The 21,790-nt window shown below is 43.3% G+C and overlaps 1 protein-coding gene across 7 annotated transcripts in view; it reads right to left on the bottom strand.

Annotated features, from left to right (window-relative positions):
- baz2bb (bromodomain adjacent to zinc finger domain, 2Bb) overlaps window positions 1-21,790 on the bottom strand; it is a 73,867-nt gene that overhangs the window by 15,128 nt on the left and 36,949 nt on the right. For 3 of the 7 annotated variants that reach the window (XM_079519111.1, XM_079519107.1, XM_079519112.1), the window contains exons 5-22: window positions 20,688-20,849; window positions 15,735-15,907; window positions 14,081-14,275; window positions 12,630-13,361; window positions 11,194-11,803; window positions 10,689-10,961; window positions 9,746-9,806; window positions 8,309-8,417; window positions 8,000-8,101; window positions 5,369-5,579; window positions 5,178-5,270; window positions 5,012-5,073; window positions 4,605-4,670; window positions 3,556-3,621; window positions 2,958-3,002; window positions 2,259-2,285; window positions 1,350-1,415; window positions 31-171 (exon numbers count right to left, since the gene is read on the bottom strand). In XM_079519111.1, the coding sequence (XP_079375237.1) occupies window positions 31-171; window positions 1,350-1,415; window positions 2,259-2,285; window positions 2,958-3,002; window positions 3,556-3,621; window positions 4,605-4,670; window positions 5,012-5,073; window positions 5,178-5,270; window positions 5,369-5,579; window positions 8,000-8,101; window positions 8,309-8,417; window positions 9,746-9,806; window positions 10,689-10,961; window positions 11,194-11,803; window positions 12,630-13,361; window positions 14,081-14,275; window positions 15,735-15,907; window positions 20,688-20,849 (3,194 nt within the window). The remainder of the gene's footprint in view (window positions 1-30; window positions 172-1,349; window positions 1,416-2,258; window positions 2,286-2,957; window positions 3,003-3,555; window positions 3,622-4,604; window positions 4,671-5,011; window positions 5,074-5,177; window positions 5,271-5,368; window positions 5,580-7,999; window positions 8,102-8,308; window positions 8,418-9,745; window positions 9,807-10,688; window positions 10,962-11,193; window positions 11,804-12,629; window positions 13,362-14,080; window positions 14,276-15,734; window positions 15,908-20,687; window positions 20,850-21,790) is intronic. The other 4 variants (XM_079519113.1, XM_079519108.1, XM_079519109.1 and 1 more) reach the window with 3 other exon arrangements.

Here is a 21,790-nt window from a genome sequence, read left to right on the forward strand (position 1 = left end):
CCCTACACATTTCCATAACAATGTGAATACCTTATGATCTGCTAAGCACATGTCTTCATTTGGCTTCTTCAGCTCCTTTGCAATTTCCAGTTCCAGCCTCCTAAGCTCCAATTTCCTCTCCTTATTTAACCGTTTCTCGTCCTTCTTCTCCTGCTTCAGCCGCTCTCTCTCCTAGGGCCGAGTAAGACCAGTTAACAGAGTGCACTATCGGCACCGTTGCAGACTATTGTGCTAAGGATTATGTCTTTACAACTCACCCGAGCACCCGAGCACTTGCTTATGAATTGCTTCACTTTTACAGAAAATTGCTATGGGGGACAATTCTTAGTTTTATTCACACTTAACCTCTCAAACCCAATATACTTGGTTGTACGTCAAATAAAGAAAACAGCAGATGAGCTTGTAGCTGCGCCATTTTAAATGAATGTTTGCCTTTTGTGACATGCCCAGAATAAGGACGCTAGGGTTCGTGACAAAAAAGGGTTAACAGTGGATAGGCAGAGGCACGTATGTATGTCTCTTTTCAATTACGAAGGGTAACCTTCCATAACCTGAAATCTTCCAGAACCCATGAAGTTAGAACTGCAAGATTCCGATTTTCAACGATTTCGGCGATTTTTTGCGTTCCCACATAACTTCTGGGTATGATGATGATACCATCTATACTGTTTTTTAGACTGATGCTAGGTTTTTGTTTACCTATGATCCTAGATTACTGAGGCACTAGTACACGACATTTGAATGATGTGTGTTTACCTTCCTTTGTGTATGTCGCTCTAGAATGTCTAAATTGTAAGTTGTAAGATTTTTTAGAGACAATAGCCCCTCCTATTGGCCAGAATGAGATTCTGGCATCATGTATGATGACGATGATAAGAGCGCCCTTCACTTCACACAGGTGTGATTTTTGAGGGCCTATATACAGCTTTTGTCCCCACAAGTCTCAATATTGCCATTGACAATGAAAGGAGAAATTAGGTCAAATGTCCGCCAAATATGATAAAGGTAAATTTGTACGATGACAAGAGCGCCCCTCACTTCACACAGGTGTGATTTTTTGTTTATGTTTCTATTATAACCAGAAACATCCCTGAAGGGAGAGGGACGTCATAAAAACTAAATAGTGAAAATAGTCCATCTTCAACCTATTATGACTTATTATTATTAATATTAATAATTTAGTTCTGGGTTCCGAGAACTACTACCTCCTGAGCAGGGAGCAGGGACCTTATCTGAAATCCGATCCAGTGTATGGAAACAAATCTAGAACCCATGAAATACTCTTCGTTCTTCTAGTGGAAAAGAGCCAATAGTTTCAAGGTGATTTGTCCGAGTTGTAAAGTACACACCTCTGCTTTCTTACGGGCCTCCATGGCCTTCATCAGCATCATGTGTTGCCGGCGTCTCTCCCTCTCCTGACGGAGTCACACACAAACATATTCACACACTGGCTGACAGTAAGAGGAGCATAGCTGTTAATGTGGAGACGACTCACAACGGCGTGCACAAGAGAAGCAAAACGGACAGGAAGCCACAGTCACAAAGTTACAAAATACAAAGCGGTAAACATTACAGTGTGGTTAATGTTCAGAGGGTGGTATGATGGCAACCGAAAAGCAAGTGGCAAGGCATCATGTAGTAACAAGGGAAATGTCAAAACACACTAAGCATAAGTTCAGAGTTAGAGTAATCTGAGCATGTTGGTAATAAGCACAATTACATTCTATAGCTGCTTCTAGAATTATTAGTGAAAATGTAATTATTTAAAAAGTCATCACTGTGTGTTTTTTGTTTTTCTATTGAGAGGAAGTAACATTTTAATGATCCTTAAATCAGTGTCGGCATGAACAAAACTGTATACTGATTATTGTCTGCCTGTGTCTGCAGGGAATTTGTCTAACATATGGCATGTCTAATTGATACTTAAACTTAATATATAATCAATCCAATAAAAACTAAAATAATGCATGGATGGTAGGTGTTTTGGGCTATGAGAGGGCATTGCATCTTGTAATGATTTCTGAAAGGGCCTAGGCTTTTTGTTTTAAATAATTTCAAGCAGATAAAGGATGCGTTTTCTCTGAGAGACAAATGGAGCAGACGTACGCATTGCACTTTGTGCTGGAAAAGCCATGCAGAAGAGGATGTAGTGAGACTGCAGCCAATGCTACACTTGATGCGCTGCTATGATGACAACCATTTATCACAACAAAGTTCACGATGCGGTGTTAGATGTACAGAAACAAACATACCCATACCATATCTAGTCTATGCCTCTCCAACTCCTGGTAAAGAGAGTTGTCAAAGTATTATGAAACAGAAAAAAAAAACAGAAGGAAGAAAATAAAATAAAAATCACACAAGAAAGCCAAGATTGTAAGAATCTGCCCACCCACACCTCTAGAACACTGTTTCCCAAACACTGGGTCGGGACCCATTTGTATAGGTCCCTTTATTTATCGTTTTTAATAGTTATTTCAAAAGATAAAAAAGCAAAACTTTATGAATTCAAAACAAATAATTTTTTCCCCCAGCAATTTCATGAAGAAATAAAAGAAAAATCAAAGCAATTCCATAAATTAGAAAACAAACGTTTAAGAAGTAGTGAAAATAGATGATCTACAAGCTCACAACGTGGCACGGAGCGTTGCGTTGTGAGCTTGTAGATCTGCTATTTTCACTAGTTTGAGTTCCGTGGAGACATCACATTTCTCTTTTGGGTCATGGGCTAAAGAGTTTGGGAACCACTGGTCTAGAACAAGCTAGAGCCATCAGAATCAAAATAAGTCATAATAAAAAGAATAATTTGACAGTTCATTTGACAGGGTACAATGCAGTTGTTAATCAATTAGGCTACAACAGATTGTGGTCATTGGAACCCTTTCTCCAAAGAGATTAAAGAAGAATAGCATGTGAAAGTGCCCTGTACTGTACAGATCTGAGCGCAAAATGCCTACCTGGTGCTTCAATATAACAGCATGCTGTCTCCGCATCTCCTTCTCCTTAAGGAAAGAGATTAAACTCAATTAAAAACCCAAACATATTCACATCTCCATTATATAAATAGCTGACACAAACGGATGGGCTCTCTCTGCGTCTTCTACAACAGACAGGCACAATCCCACTAATCTGATTGACAGGCGCACACACAGCCTGGGAAGGTATTGAGCTAATGTGAAAATGGAAATGCCCTCATCGTTTTCCAGAGACACGTAGAAGGAGCACGCGGAGGATGCAGCCTCCGTTTTTATGACACTGATTAACATGGAAAAGGTCTGCACTAGGTGCCAGTGGAAATTCTCCTTAGCATTGAGAAGCAGTCCCCTGCAGCGATGAGCATTGCTTTACATTCACCTAGATGAGGCAATGAGGGGAGGAGAAGGTGGGTGTGGGGGTTGGGGCGGGGGGGGGGTACAGACAGGTGCACAAGGGAGATTCATGGGAGTTGACTGGGAATGAGGAGTGGGCTTTGTTATGTTAGGAGGTAGTGTATGGCTTGAGGCAAAAGTGGGCCACAACACTCACAGTTAATTCTTAAAGCACATCTAAACTAACCTTGCATCGTTTCTCAGCCTCCAATATTTTGGCATTGGCTGCTTCTTCCTTCTTTTTCCTTTTTGCCTGTGCATGCAGAACAGGTCTTCAGGTCATGCACCACAACCACATGACACATTTTGACATGTCTCATTCAAAAACACAACACACCTGGGCATTCAAAAACCAGGCAACCTTTACAAAGAAATTCATCGGAATACAGTGCACGGTACGGTACTATAGTGAATGCAGTTGAAGTATTCCTCAAAGCCCCTATTCATACAAAGGTTATGCAATGCAAAGATTGCAATTCATTAATATCGAATTAGTAATAATTTAAGCAATCATGATAAAAGTATTTGAGATCAGGTTTTGATTCAAATCTGAAAGGAAAAAAAGCATTTATTTTCTTTAATAAAAAAATATATATCAGAAGTTATGTAACAGAAGTTATATCTACCTCTTAGATAACTATGGAGTATTGGTATTGTCTTATGAACAGCAGCAGTCTATCACAGACGCTAAAACGAGCCAGTGGCTTATGCTTGTAATGTCAAACATAACATATTGCTATCTTGTTCAATGAGATGATCATTTCCTCCCATTAAATGCTAAAAAGACAAAATGGCTATGGCGCTTAGGAAAGACCAGCAGGCAGTCCGAATAAATTAAACAATTTCTATCAGTAATTATAACCCCAATAAAATCCTGTTAAGAGGCACTTGCCAAGCGTGTCAACTGAAATTTGATTTATAAAAGCTAAAATACTTCAGAGCCTCCATTAGTGGGGGGGAGAGAAAATAGCAATTTCACCTATCCATAGCAACGTCTCTGGCACCTTTGACTTAATGGTAATATTCTATGTTCGACACCATGGTCTGAGGAGCTTTTAATATTCAATGGCATTTTCGTAGAAACCCAATTAAGCATTAGTCACATACAGTTGTCAGACGTGACAAAAGTGCAACCCCATAATTTAGGAATAGCCTTTGGTTGGTCTTTATAAAAATCCCATCAACAGCAGAAAGGAAGTGTTTCAGAATGTTTCTGCAATAACTTTCAGGACCAACCTCAAGAATTTGCTGTGCACGGAGTTCTTTCTCCATACGAATTTGCTGAATGCGCTTGATCTTCTCCTGGTAAAAAAGGATGAGAGCAAGATCAAATGAATTAACTTTTAAGTCATGCATGTTATAGAGCGGGGAGTGGAGTGTGTGTGTGTGTGTGTGTGTGTGTGTGTGTGTGTGTGTGTGTGGTGGGGGGGGGGGGGGGGGGGGGGTTTGAAGAAGCAGTGGTTCTATGCAGATCGGGAAGGTGCAGCATCTTGAAGGTTAGCATCTTCCTTTTAGAATTTCAAAGCAACTCAACTGTGCTTTAAATAGTTTCACATTGGAGGGCACATACCCTGAATACCATTTGTTTGTCGATGCCACCAGATAAAAACAATCTTGTCAGTTTGGTCCACAAAAACCCTTACTTGCTGTTTGAAAATCTTCATCTGTTCCTTCCTTTTTCGCCTCTCTTCAGCAGCCATGATTGCTAGAAGACACAAATCAATTAAGCTTCTGTTATAGAGAATGTGGTCAGGATTATAAGTGATAAGGATAGATAAGTGAAGGTCCGATTAGAAGCCAGAGGCTAACCTTGTCGCCTTCTTGCCTCCTTTGCAGCGTGTGCCATGGCCTGCTTCTCTAGCTTTCTCATCATTTTGATCTGAGCTGCTTGCCGGGCGATTTCTGCAAGACGACGAGGACGTGCGTTAGAAATGACTTGGCTTAATGGCGGTAAAGACAACCCAGATGCCCCGGTGACCTTGCAAAAAGGTGATAATGACCTTGAGCTTCCAGCTTACGAAGAAGCTTGGCCTCACTGGCATCGTGGAGGTGAACTTCAGCGACATTAGGAGGGTGTCCTTTCGTACTCCTGGCCCCGGTGCCGTCAACTGCCTGTTGGTTCTCCAACTTGTTGTGACGGCTACGTCGCCCATCCATCGCTATGATACTGGGAACAATCTCCTCCTCGGTAAGCAAGCACCACTGCAAACCCTTCGTAAATGGAAAGAGAAGAGACAGGTGGTTACAACCCCAAGATGTTAAAGGGATATTTCACTTTCAAAAATACTTTTGGTAATTTCATCGTCTACTCAGGCTTATGTGAATTGTGAACAACCCAGACAGTGTTTAAGTTGCTCGATTCAGTTTATATATTTGATTGATACCAGTAAGACGCCCTAAAGGCAAAAACACAACACACCTGGGCATTCAAAAACCAGGCAACCTTTACAAAGAAATTCATCGGAATACAGTGCACGGTACGGTACTATAGTGAATGCAGTTGAAGTATTCCTCAAAGCCCATATTCATACAAAGGTTATGCAATGCAAAGATTGCAATTCATTAATATCGAATTAGTAATAATTTAAGCAATCAAGATAAAAGTATTTGAGATCAGGTTTTGATTCAAATCTGAAAGGAAAAAAAGCATTTATTTTAAGTTGTTTAAGTGTTTAAGTTGCTTGATTCAGTTTATATATTTGATTGATACCAGTAAGACGCCCTAAAGGGCGAGGTCATGTGCGATGTCACGAGACCTGGGCAGGAGACCTGGACACCATATGGGGCTTTCCCCATGTATGGGGATTTTGAGTGACTGACTGACGGGAAATGCATGATTCCATAGTTAACTGTGACCTTTGCAGCAACCACAGTGGTTATCATGAGTCACAATATGATCATATTTCGGCATTCCCATATATGGGCTTAATATTTGTTGTAATCTAAGTACTGGACCCTCGTCTGGTTCTGACAGACAGGTAGTGTGTGCAGGCTGGGTGGTGTGTGACAATCCTGTTGAAGTATTCCTTTGGTACGGCGACTGCGGCGGCGGCCGGCAGGTACCCGGGAGAACAAATTAACGAGACACGAGACAGTATCACGCTAAGGTTCACAAAGTTTATTACACAAACAGGAAACATATATAGTGCTGGATCATAATGACGTGACAATAAGATATGAGACAGAAGAACGTGCCTACTGCAGCAAGGCTAACCTTGCTGCCGCCGAGATGGCTCTCGTAGCCTATCTATAAAGTATGCTACAGTACCGGCAGTACACAATACATATCAAGTACACTGTATCTCAAGTTCAAGTACATAGACTAAGATGTACTGTACATGGGCTAATATCATAACAATATTGATCACAGTCAAGGATCTCCATAACAGGAATTGTGGGTTATGCGACAAAAACGCAAGATTTCATAGTTATCTGTGACCTTCGGTCGCAATTAATGATATAAAACCGGATCGCTAAGATAATATTTTTTGACAGGGCCGTTGCTAGGCAACGCCTTGTGCAGTGCTCAGTGTCGTGTTTCGCGCATGCGCGCATCCATTCACTTCCTTGTTTACGGGCTGACAAAACTGTCTATTCTCTCTAAATCTACGTCGCTGTCCATGGTTTTGATGTTCTGTCCTAATTTCTGACTTATCCAAGCATCTCATTTGGAATATTAACACTGCTAAAGAGAGACCAGATATGACAGCACGAGGTAGTAATGGAACATTATACCTCCCGGTTTGGGGGGGAAATGGAATGGGGGCATTTCAGAGTAAAATCTGCCTCATCTGTAGGGCACTCTAGCGCCTTTATTTTGAAAGATTCCGGCACACTGGAAGTGTTAATACTTCACCGACCAGGATTAATTCATGAATTCACCTTGTGCTGTCAGGATTTTCCCCCGTTCAACCCTTATTTTGAAGAGCCAAAAATCTGGGACCGGAAATGATGTTGTCCAACTAGTGCGTGTGTGTTGTCACATATCACTTCCGGTCTCCCAATCGGGGCATCGGCAGCATCATCGCGACCATTACAGCGTCGGCTATGGGCCGTGGAATAAAGCTTGTTTTGACCAGAAATGTGAGGTGCCCGTGGTTTTTATTATTACCTTTTTCCTTTATTTTTAATAATTCTTTAGATTTTCTTATGGAGCCTGATTCTTTCCCTGGTGCTTTTCATTTGAAAAAAGTAATAAAAAACACAGGTGTTTTCGATGAATCTATCATGGTTACAATGGAGTTTGAAGTTACAATGTGTTTGTAACTTTGTATAGGAAGGGGGCGGGCAGCTCAAATTAATATCAAATATCTAAATACTGAATCGAGCAACTTAAAAACTGTCTGGGGTGTTCACATAATAACGAGTAGATAAAATTACCAAAATATATTTTTAAATATTATAAAAAATAAATAGAGGTGTGGATTATACATGATTTCAGATTTTGAATAAAATGTGTCGATTGTCATGTTCCAGTCTTTGAGGGTGGTCTGAATTTACAGTGCTACTAGAGCCATTGATTGTATAAATAATCTTATTGTGATCATTCTAGCTACAAAGTCCACCATTTATTTTTATAATAACAACAACAATACAAAAATGCTGAAAACAGAAATAAATTAGTTATTTACCTGGGGTCCTTCTCTGGCTTCATAGAAGTCACCAACTTTAATCTTTGTACTAAAGCTGAAGTTGTCCCTGGAGATTTCAGTTATTCTGTTCCTGGATAAGTACTGCAGAGAAAACAAAGAAGACCATTTAAATTCAGGTACACTTTCTCCCGGTACATCAATTACTATAAATTGGGCACGTCTGCTGTCATTTACCCATTTCCCACTGAAGGCAATTAACTTTCACAAAACACTCTTCAGAACGTACATTAATTTCAAAGCATACTTAAAAATAGAGTACAGTTTACCTGTAACTCGCTATGGGCTTACCTTCATTACATCAGGATACTGGCGTAACTTCTTCCCACACGGGGCATAGTAAGCTACCTCTCCTTGCAGACGGCCTCCCACGGTCCTGATACGGGTCTCTCTCTGCCACCTGAAATAAAGGAACGTTAAGGTTGATTTAGAGCTTTTTGCTGGTGTCATGCACCCCAAGAATAGCCGATCTGTACATAACAAGCTCACAACGCATCGCAGCACGACACATTGTGAGCTTGTAGATGGCAACCAAGTATAACGGGAAGTACAGATGATACAAGATAATTAGTGAGACACAACCGGTGTGAAGTTATGTCTAAATATCAGTAGATCGCTTGTGTCTTCATAAAATGGTCTATAGATGAACAAATATTTCTCTGATTAGAAAAGTCCATGATATCCGTCTTCTTTCAGGGCATTTCTGCAGAATGCCTTGGAAAAAGTGCTGTTCGAGTGTCTGTATCCAGCCATAAATATCTCCCTCGTATTCATAGCTCCCTGCAGACAAAGAGGTGAACTACCCTAAATGAGCCACTTACAGCTGCTCGCTGTGTGCTCAGTGGCCTAGGTACCCTCAGACTCTTTTTAGTATTCAGGCTTTCCTAGATGGCCATAAGCCAAGCAGCACAGCACAGTTCCCATGAGCTCCGCTGGAGTGCAGCCACAGCGCACAGAAAAGGGCCTGTGGGGTCTTTGCACTGGGACAGCATGGCGGATAATATACTGTATATAGGCTTGTCGCCTCTCCTTCCCCTGTGAACCTGCTGATGAAAAACATCCCTGGCAAGATGAAAGACAACCCTGATTCTGAGGCCATGGCATTTGTTGGGGAGGGAGCTGCTAATGTTGCATGTCTGTGTTGAGGCTGGATGTGATTAACCCCTTGTATCTGAGCTGCAGCAGCTCATTTCCTGCCCGCTGTGGCCCGCGCTGGTCAAGTCTGGCTTTGCGTAGGGCCCCTTTAGAGGAAGCCAGCCAGGGATGTTTACTGTGGTCTACTTGTTAACATCTTTATATGGAGAAAGTAATGTTACTGTTAACTAAAGTTAAAGTGTTCTGATTGTGTCATTTGTGATCTTTGGCAAGACACTGCAAGCAAATCTAACAGTAGCTGGCTGTGTCAAGTCAATTAATTGGCATGGGAATCATGTATACACATAATGCTTTAATTATGCTAGTAGCTAGTAGAAGTAACAAAGAGTAACACATTGGTGGTATGTTTGTAGCAGAACACAGTAAAATCATTTATCCTCAGTATTCATTTATCCATTTTGTAACTCAGAGAATGTACAAATGGAACCAAATTGACGCGGTCCATTTATACACTCTCATAGTTAAATTAACACTTACATTTACAGTGTAGTGTGTGTGTGTGTGTGTGTGTGTGTGTGTGTGTGTGTACTGTATGCATGCGTGTACATATGTATTTAGAGTGAGCTGTCTCACCCAAAATCGAGTGGTAATCGCAGCACTCGCTCATCCGTTACCCTCCTCCTCTTCCCTGATCCTAGGAGGAAACAGAAGAAATGACTCATTGCTTCTGGCAGCTCCTCTGTGACCTGAGAAAATGCACAAAACCTGCCATGTTTTGCAGAGGTGCCCTTTCCCCAAAATAAAAAAGGTCTGTGTCATCTCATTTATCATACCCCAGAAAGTAAGAAGCCAGCATAGACAGTATCAGTCTGTTCTGGTCAGTTGTTTTACATTGAAAATGCAGTGCTACAACAGTGTAAAAAAAAACTAAAAACAAAAATAAAACACACATTTTAAACGGGTCTAAAAATGTATCTTAAAAATTGCAATTCAAGGACAGGGGTTGGGAAATTAATGTTACTCCACAGCTGAACTCAAAAGGAAGAAGAATTGCATGCTTTTCCCACAGGCAAGTGACAATTCAGCTTCACAAGTAATGTAATCTGCTCCATGAGTCAGCATGCACAGTATCAGGTTTATTCAACATCTGCCTGGCTGTTCTTTATAACCTTTATAGCCTGTTGGATATCATCAAAACAATGACCAAACCATTTCTGCCATTACGTTCACTTGGAACTGGAACTAAATGTACAACAATCCTTTCCTGCTGGAAAAAAAATACTGCCTCTTTCTCCCAAACTGGATAATGTGACGAAGCAGAGAGGGGAGAGGCGATAACAGTCTGGGCTGCCAACAATACACACTTGCAGAAAAAGAAACGCTGTGCTGACTTTGGCCGCAATGCTGTTTTGATATCTGAATGACCAAGACTTTCTTGACGTCCTGGACCACACGCTAATGATCTTTTGTGACCTGAAGGAATCTCATACTATTGTTGTGTTGTAACTCTAGCATTCGGCTTGTGTCATTCTATTGTGTGTTTAGGTGACTGAGACGCAGGGGGTGTCTTTGTTACCGGGTGATGTGGCGAGCAAGGAGGGGGACGAGGAGGGGCCGGTGTCATAGAAGGTCACAGCGCCAGGGACCGACAGGCCACAGGGCAGGCTGGGGGGCTTGATGACCTGAAGGTTGAGCGGGGAGCAGCTGGTTGAGAGGCTAGAGGACGAGCTGTGGAGGGAGGTCTTGCAAAGTTTCTGGGGGGTCCGCTCTGCATCCGTGTCTGTCTCCTCGTGTTCCTTCACGTCTTCCTCGGAGCCATCAGAATCGCTCTCCGGATTACTCTCAGACTCTGCGGGGGGCCGGAATGCCCGCGTGAGACAAAGAGGGAAAACGACAGGGAGAGATGATGATGAATAAACATGTTCCAATTAACATTCCTCTCACATCCGAACCACAGGTGAGGTTGATAATCTTTTAGTCTCTTTTAGTTTAAAAAACCTCTTTAGAACAGCTTCCATCTTTAATAATGCGCTGTATATCGGCGGCACTAATCAAATTATAGACCAAGCTATCCAACTGACCTGACAGGCTACCGTCAGAATCTACATCGTCGTCGTCGTCATCATCTTCATCATCATCGTCTTCATCATCCCCCAGCGAGTCATCAGAGTCCTTGCTGCTGGGAATGTCGGACTCTGTGCCTTTGAACAGTTCTACGAGGGGCTGGGACATGGTTTTGGAGAGGCTCTTTTCCACATGTAGAGGCTTGGGAGCCTTGTTCTTCCTGGGTCTGTGGGTCAGGCCGGATGAGGTAGAGGCTTTGGACGGACCCACGATGGTAGCCGAGGGCTCCTTGGTGTCAGAGCTCAGGTTGACAGGCATAGGAAAAGCAGGGCCGGCGGCTGCGAGTAGGGTCTTGCTGCTCTGGCTACGGGGCTTGGAGAGGAGGGCCAGCGGGGCGTCTTGAACAGGACCGTGGATGACCCCGTTGGGGTGGTGGTTGAGGAACAGGTTGGTGTGGTGGTTGCCGTGCAGGGGCGGGAGCCCGCGGCAGCCGAGCATCTCCTGAGACAATTTAGGAGGTGGCAGCGTTGATATGGAGGAAGCCAACTTTTTGTGACTTTTGTACATGTCCTGGGTTTTCGGTGCAAGAGGGAACGTCTGTTTGAAGGAATCTTGGGGGAGGAAGGGCTATATGAAAAAGCAAAGCAATTTAATTATTTGCACAGCGTGCAAATCATTTCCATTACTATGAATGCGTGAATGGAGGTGAAGTATATAATGCAGTGTTATTGTTTTGGGAGAGAAAAGACAATGAACAGAAGACTCTCCTGCCAACAGCGATAAAACAAAGAAAGGCTGCTGAGCAAAAAATATATTAAAAAACCTTCGGCTTAGTGCAATCATGTGGGTTTAGCTGTCAACTCATGTTTGCTGGTTTTGTCATACCACAGCCATCGACAGCTCATATGTATTATTGTGGGATCGTCATGAATAAAATAAAAAACTCGTCACAGACTGCCCCACTATCGCCATTTCCCAGAGTAGTGACAATAATTGAATCCTTTAAAAAGAGGCAGATTGTATTCTTACATAACAATGAGCATGCAAAGCATTACAGTTAATTGCTTGTCAGCTTTAGTGAAGTATTTCCAATAAGACTAAATACATTGTCACTTTCACACATGTGGAGGGCCAAGCCGGCATACAGTACAATCAAAGTGCTAATAACAGTGCTTAGACGTTTAATTTTCTGCTGAGAGGGAACCCACTGACCTTCTAAAAATCTACATGTCAGAAACAATGATAGCCAAACGGATATTAAAACATCCACGAGCAAAATCCTATAAAAGAGCTATTACAAAAGAGGATGTAGAATGGAACAAATCTACTTTAAAATAATTAACTTCAGCTGAGAGTTTTTGTTTTATTCAGTAACTGAGTAACGAGTATATGAGATGAATAAAATCAGAAAAAGAAACAAATAAAAGTGTAAATAATCAACATGATAACTCACCTGCTTCAACTTTAAACAGTTTGTGTGTAATGAGGCTTCATCTAGGAAGTTCCTGGTGCCTGCCTTTACACTATCCATGATCCTTGTGTGCTCGTGAGACACTGTCAAAGACTTGGGTTTATGTGAGGGCGAGAGAGTTGGGGGTTTGGGCGAGGAAGACAGAGAGGGGGGTTTCGGGGACGAGGAGAGAGACAGGGGCTTGGGAGAGGAGCATAGAGAGAGGGGTTTGGGTGAGGAGCAGAGGGAGAGAGGCTTGGGAGAGGAAGAGAAAGAGTTGTGCTTCGGCGAGGGAGAGTGAGGGAAGTGCTTTGGCGACGCCGCAAGGGGGAAGTGTTTGGGCGAGGAGGAGGAGAAGTGCATCGGTGAGGAGGATGAGGAGGAGAGAGAGGAGAAGGGCTTGGGCGAGGACCTGGGGGGCAGAGGGGAGACATCCCGATGGTGGGACTGGGTAATCATCGCCAGGGGCTTGCTGCCAGCCACCAATCCTGTGGCCTGGATGACGCTGGCATGCTGCTGGCCTTCCTCCTCCCTGAGCTTGGAGCTCTGGAAGAGTGCAGCCGTGGACCGGAGCAGGGAGGTGTGGTGGTGCAACAGGAGAGGGAGGTACGAGGAAGATGGAGGAACATCATCGTAACGCTTCTGAGAAGCAATGCTCAGGCATTCCCGTGCCTCACTTCCCTCGGATATGGAAGATCTCTTCTTTTTGCTCTCAGCAGGACTCTGCGTCAGATCCTGGGTTTATCCAGAAGGGTGATGAGGAGGGGGGGGGGAGAGGAGGGGGGGGGGGGGGTAGGGGGTCAGGGGACAGGACAGCGTCACGGCAGTACAGGGGCAGCTATGGCATACACGCCAAGTGTGTCACATTGCAATTGCTCTTGACATTTTCAAATCACACTAGAATTCAGCTCATTTGCACTCAGTAATACTTTTGATGTAACAGAAAAGGAATTCAGTAAAACCACGATTACAAAAATGATGTACCTTTCATCTAGATAATATATTGCTACAGAATTCACTATCTGAAATTAAATCAAAATTAAGTTTGTAGCTATATTTTGTATGCTATTTTGATTGAATACAATGGAAACAAGTCCCCAGGACTTTTTTGTTTTACCCTGTTAAAGCCTTAATGTGCCACGTGCCATTTACATTTCTGACTAATAAAGTATTTAATCAAATAAAAAACCTTCCTGGCGTCCCATGTAATTGTTCAGAACAAATTTTGCCTATTACATCCAATAACAACCATTTAATTGACTCCATGTGTCCCGTTGTTCAGCACAATCGAGGGACACGCAGAACTGCAAATGGATCTTCAATTAAAAGGTCTTAGCCTACCTCTTTAGCCTACCTTTAGCATATAAAAAGTGATACGAATCGTTATTGGCTCTTCTCCAGTTTTTGCATACAACTGTACACACGAACTGGCAGTTCAAGTCAGCTGCACACACCTTTAACTTCCTCTTCACACTACTCTCCTTCTCGGAGTCAGAGTCGTCGCTGTCGTTGCTCTGATCTTCATCGTCATCATCCTCGTCCAGGTCATCTAAGTCGCTGCTGCTCTCCCCGCCACTGGAGCAGTCTGACGAGGAACCCGATTGGCTGCCACTCATGCTGGAGGTCTCCAGTGCCTTCTTGTTGAGCTTCTAGAACGAGACAATGGAGTCCACATTTCTCAGTCACAGTAAAATTCTTGGTTTTAATAACCTCTGGAGAGTGGCCTTGTGGTTAGAGTGTCCGCGCCCTGAAACTGGGAGGTTGGGGTTCGATCCCCGGCCGGGTCATACCAAAGACTGTAAAAATGGGTTGGATTGGGGGTCAAATCAACTAATGATTCCCGAGCGAGGCACACGCTGCGGCTCACCGTTCCAAGAGATGTGTCAAATGCGGAGAACAAATTTCACTGCGGTCACTGCGGTAACGTACGTAGTCAAAGTACACATATAACCAAATGGACTTGTAAGGATCCATTTGATTACATGTTCTATTAGCTCTATTATGTCGTTTATTTTGTGAATAAATATACATTTTGTCCAATCTGTATGGTAGACTACGTTAATACAATATAATTTGTGCAATTGGGATGGTTGTATTTGGCCTCCCTGCTCTTCTTTTTTTTCTTTTTTTTTTATCCCACAATTTTGTAAACCATTTTCACCCCTGTGTCAATTATCTAATGTGATCCTGGGCTCTACACACCCTCCGCCAACCTAGTCCCCATATATGGGTGACATGGGGAGAGCAACAGACTTGAACTCATGCTTCCAGTTCCACTCATGCTTCTCAGTTGCTCCTTTTGCACCCGACAGGGGGGAGTTTCCCTGGTTGGACGTAACGCGTGGAAGGAACACGTTATTCCAGCCAGTTCCTTTCCCCTCCATCAGGCGCCCCGGCTGGCCAGGGGGAGGCAGTTTAGAGACCAGGATTACTGCATGTTTTTTGTGAGGGTACCTACCCTAGGGGTCACGGGGAGAACATGCAAACTCCACACAGAAAGGCCCTTTCGCCAACCCCGCCTCGGGTATGGGCACTGATGATGCGGAGGTGGAGGCACACCGCCAGCACCCACAGCGTCCCGAGCGGGAATCGAACCCAGGACCTTCTAGCTGTGAGGCGACAACACTACCAACGTGCCCCCCTCCCTGCTCTTCTATTGATAAACTTAGATCATGTGTCTGGTTGGACACAACCTTTGACACAATTGTTGACCAGAATGTAAAAATTCAATTTCTCCCCAGCAAGCAGGTAGGCTCCATTAGCGTGATTGCCATGGCAACCCCACACCTGCAAATTGATTACTTAACCACTCCAGTTTCACAGTCAGTTTGCACTCTTCACACACAGGCAGACAGACAAATACAGAGATCTCCATGTGGGACACAGACAGATAGTTAAAATGGGTGCTATGACAAGTTGACAGCGGGTATTATTAGGTTCCCAAGTTACATCGCTCTCAAGTAGGCCGGTGGCCAACGGGCACGTACAGGTCTAGTGTAGCTTTAAATGAACACTGAGATTTGACTGTGAAGTCAGCAATCAACAACGTGTAAGTGTATCCATCAAGTAAGCACTTTAGCAAACATTATATTATATTTTAGTATTGACCTTTTCCTTAGTACTCTTCTGTTGCACTTGGACCACCTCCTGGCTTCCCTTGTGACTCCTTCCACTGCCATTGGCAGTCTTGGTTTTCTCCATGGTTCCCTTTGCTAGAAATGGAAGGGGGTTCCCAGCAGATATAGAGGAAGTGCTGCCACCATTCATGCTTCCGTTTACCCCTATAGAAACAAGCACACTGAGCATCATAGTAGGTACAGTATGTATGAAGACCTGCTTTAGTAGTGGAATGGACACTGAGCGTCATAGTAGGTACAGTATGTATGCACGAAGACCTGCTTTAGTAGTGGAATGGACACACTGAGCGTCATAGTAGGTATGGGACCTGCTTTAGTAGTGGAATGGACACTGAGCGTCATAGTAGGTATGAGACCTGCTTTAGTAGTGGAATGGACACTGAGCGTCATAGTAGGTATGTATGAAGACCTGCTTTAGTAGTGGAATGGACACTGAGCGTCATAGTAGGTATGAGACCTGCTTTAGTAGTGGAATGGACACACTGAGCATCATAGTAGGTATGAGACCTGCTTTAGTAGTGGAATGGACACTGAGCGTCATATTAGGTATGAGACCTGCTTTAGTAGTGGAATGGACACCGAGTGTCATAGTAGGTATGTATGAAGACCTGCTTTAGTAGTGGAATGGACACTGAGTGTCATAGTAGGTATGTATGAAGACCTGCTTTAGTAGTGGAATGGACACACTGAGCGTCATAGTAGGTACTGTATGAAGACCTGCTTTAGTAGTGGAATGTACACTGAGCGTCATAGTAGGTATGTATGAAGACCTGCTTTAGTAGTGGAATGGACACTGAGCGTCATAGTAGGTATGAGACCTGCTTTAGTAGTGGAATGGACACTGAGCGTCATAGTAGGTACTGTATGTATGAAGACCTGCTTTAGTAGTGGAATGGACACTGAGCGTCATAGTAGGTATGGGACCTGCTTTAGTAGTGGAATGGACACTGAGCGTCATAGTAGGTACTGTATGAAGACCTGCTTTAGTAGTGGAATGGACACTGAGCGTCATAGTAGGTATGAGACCTGCTTTAGTAGTGGAATGGACACCGAGCGTCATAGTAGGTATGAGACCTGCTTTAGTAGTGGAATGGACACTGAGCGTCATAGTAGGTATGTATGAAGACCTGCTTTAGTAGTGGAATGGACACTGAGCGTCATAGTAGGTATGAGACCTGCTTTAGTAGTGGAATGGACACTGAGCGTCATAGTAGGTATGTATGAAGACCTGCTTTAGTAGTGGAATGGACACTGAGCGTCATAGTAGGTACTGTATGAAGACCTGCTTTAGTAGTGGAATGGACACTGAGCGTCATAGTAGGTATGTATGAAGACCTGCTTTAGTAGTGGAATGGACACTGAGCGTCATAGTAGGTACTGTATGAAGACCTGCTTTAGTAGTGGAATGGACACACTGAGCGTCATAGTAGGTACTGTATGAAGACCTGCTTTAGTAGTGGAATGGACACACTGAGCGTCATAGTAGGTACTGTATGAAGACCTGCTTTAGTAGTGGAATGGACACACTGAGCGTCATAGTAGGTACTGTATGAAGACCTGCTTTAGTAGTGGAATGGACACTTAGCGTCATAGTAGGTATGAGACCTGCTTTAGTAGTGGAATGGACACTGAGCGTCATAGTAGGTATGTATGAAGACCTGCTTTAGTAGTGGAATGGACACACTGAGCGTCATAGTAGGTACTGTATGAAGACCTGCTTTAGTAGTGGAATGGACACACTGAGCGTCATAGTAGGTACTGTATGAAGACCTGCTTTAGTAGTGGAATGGACACTGAGCGTCATAGTAGGTATGAGACCTGCTTTAGTAGTGGAATGGACACTGAGCGTCATAGTAGGTATGTATGAAGACCTGCTTTAGTAGTGGAATGGACACTGAGCGTCATAGTAGGTATGAGACCTGCTTTAGTAGTGGAATGGACACTGAGCGTCATAGTAGGTATGTATGAAGACCTGCTTTAGTAGTGGAATGGACACTGAGCGTCATAGTAGGTATGAGACCTGCTTTAGTAGTGGAATGGACACTGAGCGTCATAGTAGGTACTGTATGAAGACCTGCTTTAGTAGTGGAATGGACACTGAGCGTCATAGTAGGTATGGGACCTGCTTTAGTAGTGGAATGGACACTGAGCGTCATAGTAGGTACTGTATGAAGACCTGCTTTAGTAGTGGAATGGACACTGAGCGTCATAGTAGGTATGAGACCTGCTTTAGTAGTGGAATGGACACTGAGCGTCATAGTAGGTATGTATGAAGACCTGCTTTAGTAGTGGAATGGACACTGAGCGTCATAGTAGGTATGAGACCTGCTTTAGTAGTGGAATGGACACTGAGCGTCATAGTAGGTATGTATGAAGACCTGCTTTAGTAGTGGAATGGACACTGAGCGTCATAGTAGGTACTGTATGAAGACCTGCTTTAGTAGTGGAATGGACACTGAGCGTCATAGTAGGTATGTATGAAGACCTGCTTTAGTAGTGGAATGGACACTGAGCGTCATAGTAGGTACTGTATGAAGACCTGCTTTAGTAGTGGAATGGACACACTGAGCGTCATAGTAGGTACTGTATGAAGACCTGCTTTAGTAGTGGAATGGACACACTGAGCGTCATAGTAGGTACTGTATGAAGACCTGCTTTAGTAGTGGAATGGACACACTGAGCGTCATAGTAGGTACTGTATGAAGACCTGCTTTAGTAGTGGAATGGACACTTAGCGTCATAGTAGGTATGAGACCTGCTTTAGTAGTGGAATGGACACTGAGCGTCATAGTAGGTATGTATGAAGACCTGCTTTAGTAGTGGAATGGACACACTGAGCGTCATAGTAGGTACTGTATGAAGACCTGCTTTAGTAGTGGAATGGACACACTGAGCGTCATAGTAGGTACTGTATGAAGACCTGCTTTAGTAGTGGAATGGACACTGAGCGTCATAGTAGGTATGAGACCTGCTTTAGTAGTGGAATGGACACTGAGCGTCATAGTAGGTATGTATGAAGACCTGCTTTAGTAGTGGAATGGACACTGAGCGTCATAGTAGGTATGAGACCTGCTTTAGTAGTGGAATGGACACTGAGCGTCATAGTAGGTATGTATGAAGACCTGCTTTAGTAGTGGAATGGACACTGAGCGTCATAGTAGGTATGAGACCTGCTTTAGTAGTGGAATGGACACTGAGCGTCATAGTAGGTACTGTATGAAGACCTGCTTTAGTAGTGGAATGGACACTTAGCGTCATAGTAGGTATGAGACCTGCTTTAGTAGTGGAATGGACACACTGAGCGTCATAGTAGGTACTGTATGAAGACCTGCTTTAGTAGTGGAATGGACACACTGAGCGTCATAGTAGGTACTGTATGAAGACCTGCTTTAGTAGTGGAATGGACACTGAGCGTCATAGTAGGTATGAGACCTGCTTTAGTAGTGGAATGGACACTGAGCGTCATAGTAGGTATGTATGAAGACCTGCTTTAGTAGTGGAATGGACACTGAGCGTCATAGTAGGTATGTATGAAGACCTGCTTTAGTAGTGGAATGGACACTGAGCGTCATAGTAGGTACTGTATGAAGACCTGCTTTAGTAGTGGAATGGACACTGAGCGTCATAGTAGGTACTGTATGAAGACCTGCTTTAGTAGTGGAATGGACACACTGAGCGTCATAGTAGGTACTGTATGAAGACCTGCTTTAGTAGTGGAATGGACACACTGAGCGTCATAGTAGGTACTGTATGAAGACCTGCTTTAGTAGTGGAATGGACACACTGAGCGTCATAGTAGGTACTGTATGAAGACCTGCTTTAGTAGTGGAATGGACACTGAGCGTCATAGTAGGTATGAGACCTGCTTTAGTAGTGGAATGGACACTGAGCGTCATAGTAGGTATGTATGAAGACCTGCTTTAGTAGTGGAATGGACACTGAGCGTCATAGTAGGTATGAGACCTGCTTTAGTGGAATGGACAGAAAAGAATCAGTGTGAAGAGACAGATATCAACTCTAAAACCGAAACCACACCAAATTGTCGGGTTGGTACAAAACGGTTTTTAAGGTAGACCACACCAATGCAACTCATTTTGCAACTCAATGAGTTGGATTGGTGTGGTTTACCTTAAAAACAATTTTGTCCCAACCTGACCCTTTGGTGTGGTTTGGGCTTTACACCAACGCAACTCCTTGCAACAGAACAGTTTTAAGGAGACTGTATATGTATAGTTTTCCATGAGCATTTCATCATCTTATTATTCTATTCTATAGTATGCTGTGTCACTGCAGTATGCAGTATGGGTGGGAGGGGTTGAGGGGTTTCTTTCTCCTTTTGTCTTTTTTTCTTTCCTCTTTTGTTTTCTATAAAAGAAAGAAATGTACATCATATCATAATGTTTGTGTAGCAATTTATAACCGGTTCTCAATAAAAATTTGACCAAATAAAAATCAAGATTTAAGGACATGTCACACCAATGCAACTGCCATTGGGTAATAACTACAGGCAACTACTCGCGACTGTTTGGTTACAAGGAGTTGCAGATTGTTATAGATGTATAACGCCATGGTTGTCTGGGAATGTGCTGAGCAGGGAGTAATATATAAGCAGAGCCTGAACACCGAGATCAAATATAATATAATATATTTATAAATATAATATTTATATATATTTGTGAGTCATCTGACTGAACTGCATTTCATATAAGGAAAAGCTCAAGTATGTTACTATTGTAATGTATGCATAGATGGTCACCTTGCACCTGCTTACAAGCCAACGTATGAATTTGCATGTCTTGCTTTTGCCAAAGGGGTCAATTACTCGTTATAGATATTGTACATCAGCCCATCATTTTCTTATATAGAGTAATTCTGTGAATTTCTGAAATGCTTCAAAGTCAAACTGCCTGGCTGTGTACTGCACCTTTGGCAGCGGCTCGTCCATTCCTGCTGGGGGTCCTTGACTGAAAGTTAGCAGGAGGATCATGGCCCTGGAAGGGGGTCGCAAAGATGGGAGGTAGACCCAGGAGAGGAGGGAAGAAGGCAGCCGCAGCTCTGCCGTGCGCCTCGGAAGCCCTCCACCAGTCTGAAAGAAGAGAGAAACACCGTCAGTCTTTAATGGCCAGTATTAAACAGTATATTATGCAGTGTCTGCAATATCTACGAAAGCTGCGCTTCCTGTAGGTGTTATCAAGGTGATGAGTGAGTCATCACTCCTATCACACGGCCTGTATACTGTAGGTCGTATTTGTTGCCTGTGTACAGTTGGAGGCCATCGATATTGTCCTTTTCTTTTTGCTGAGGTTTGCGTGATCTGCGCAAAAGGACAGTTAACCCATTTTGGGCGGGAACCCCTTTTGGTGTTTTAAACATTATGTTATAATTTAGCTATTGAAAAATAGCAGATCTACAAGCTCATAGCGCGCCACCGAGTGGCGCGCTACGAGCTTGTAGGTCTGCTATTTTTGAAAAATCGTGAAAATATTTATTTCAGAAAACTGGAGGATTTAGAAGGATTTTTTTAAAATGTTGAGGTCAGGCCTAAATGGGTCAAATGATAAGGGACAATATCGGTGGCACCCAACTGTACCAAGCTCCATACAAGATGACCCATGCATTCCACGGGCTGTGTGATGATTACATTCCTTTATTCTTAACATGTTGCGGGAAGTAAATGCAAAACAGACTCCCATGAGTTCATCGTCGCAGGATAGAAGCTCCAGATTTGCAACTCTTTCTGCTGGACATTTCATTTCACAGCTGCAACAACACAGCCTCCCAGGAGCAGCGATCCCTCTAAAATGGCATCTGCTTTCTAAAATGGAGTCCTTTGTTTGTGTTGTAATGATCACTCAGTATCTCATTCAGAATGCATCGTGTCACACCGAGTGGTAAGTCATCATTAAGAAAAAATAATAATAATCACACCCGTGTGAAGTGAGGGGCGGTCTTATCATCATACAGTTGGGTGCCACCGATATTGTCCCTTATCATTTGACCCATTTAGGCCTGACCTCAAAACTTTTA

This window comes from Electrona antarctica (genome assembly GCF_951216825.1).
Source record: "Electrona antarctica genome assembly, chromosome: 13".
Lineage (NCBI taxonomy): Eukaryota > Metazoa > Chordata > Actinopteri > Myctophiformes > Myctophidae > Electrona > Electrona antarctica.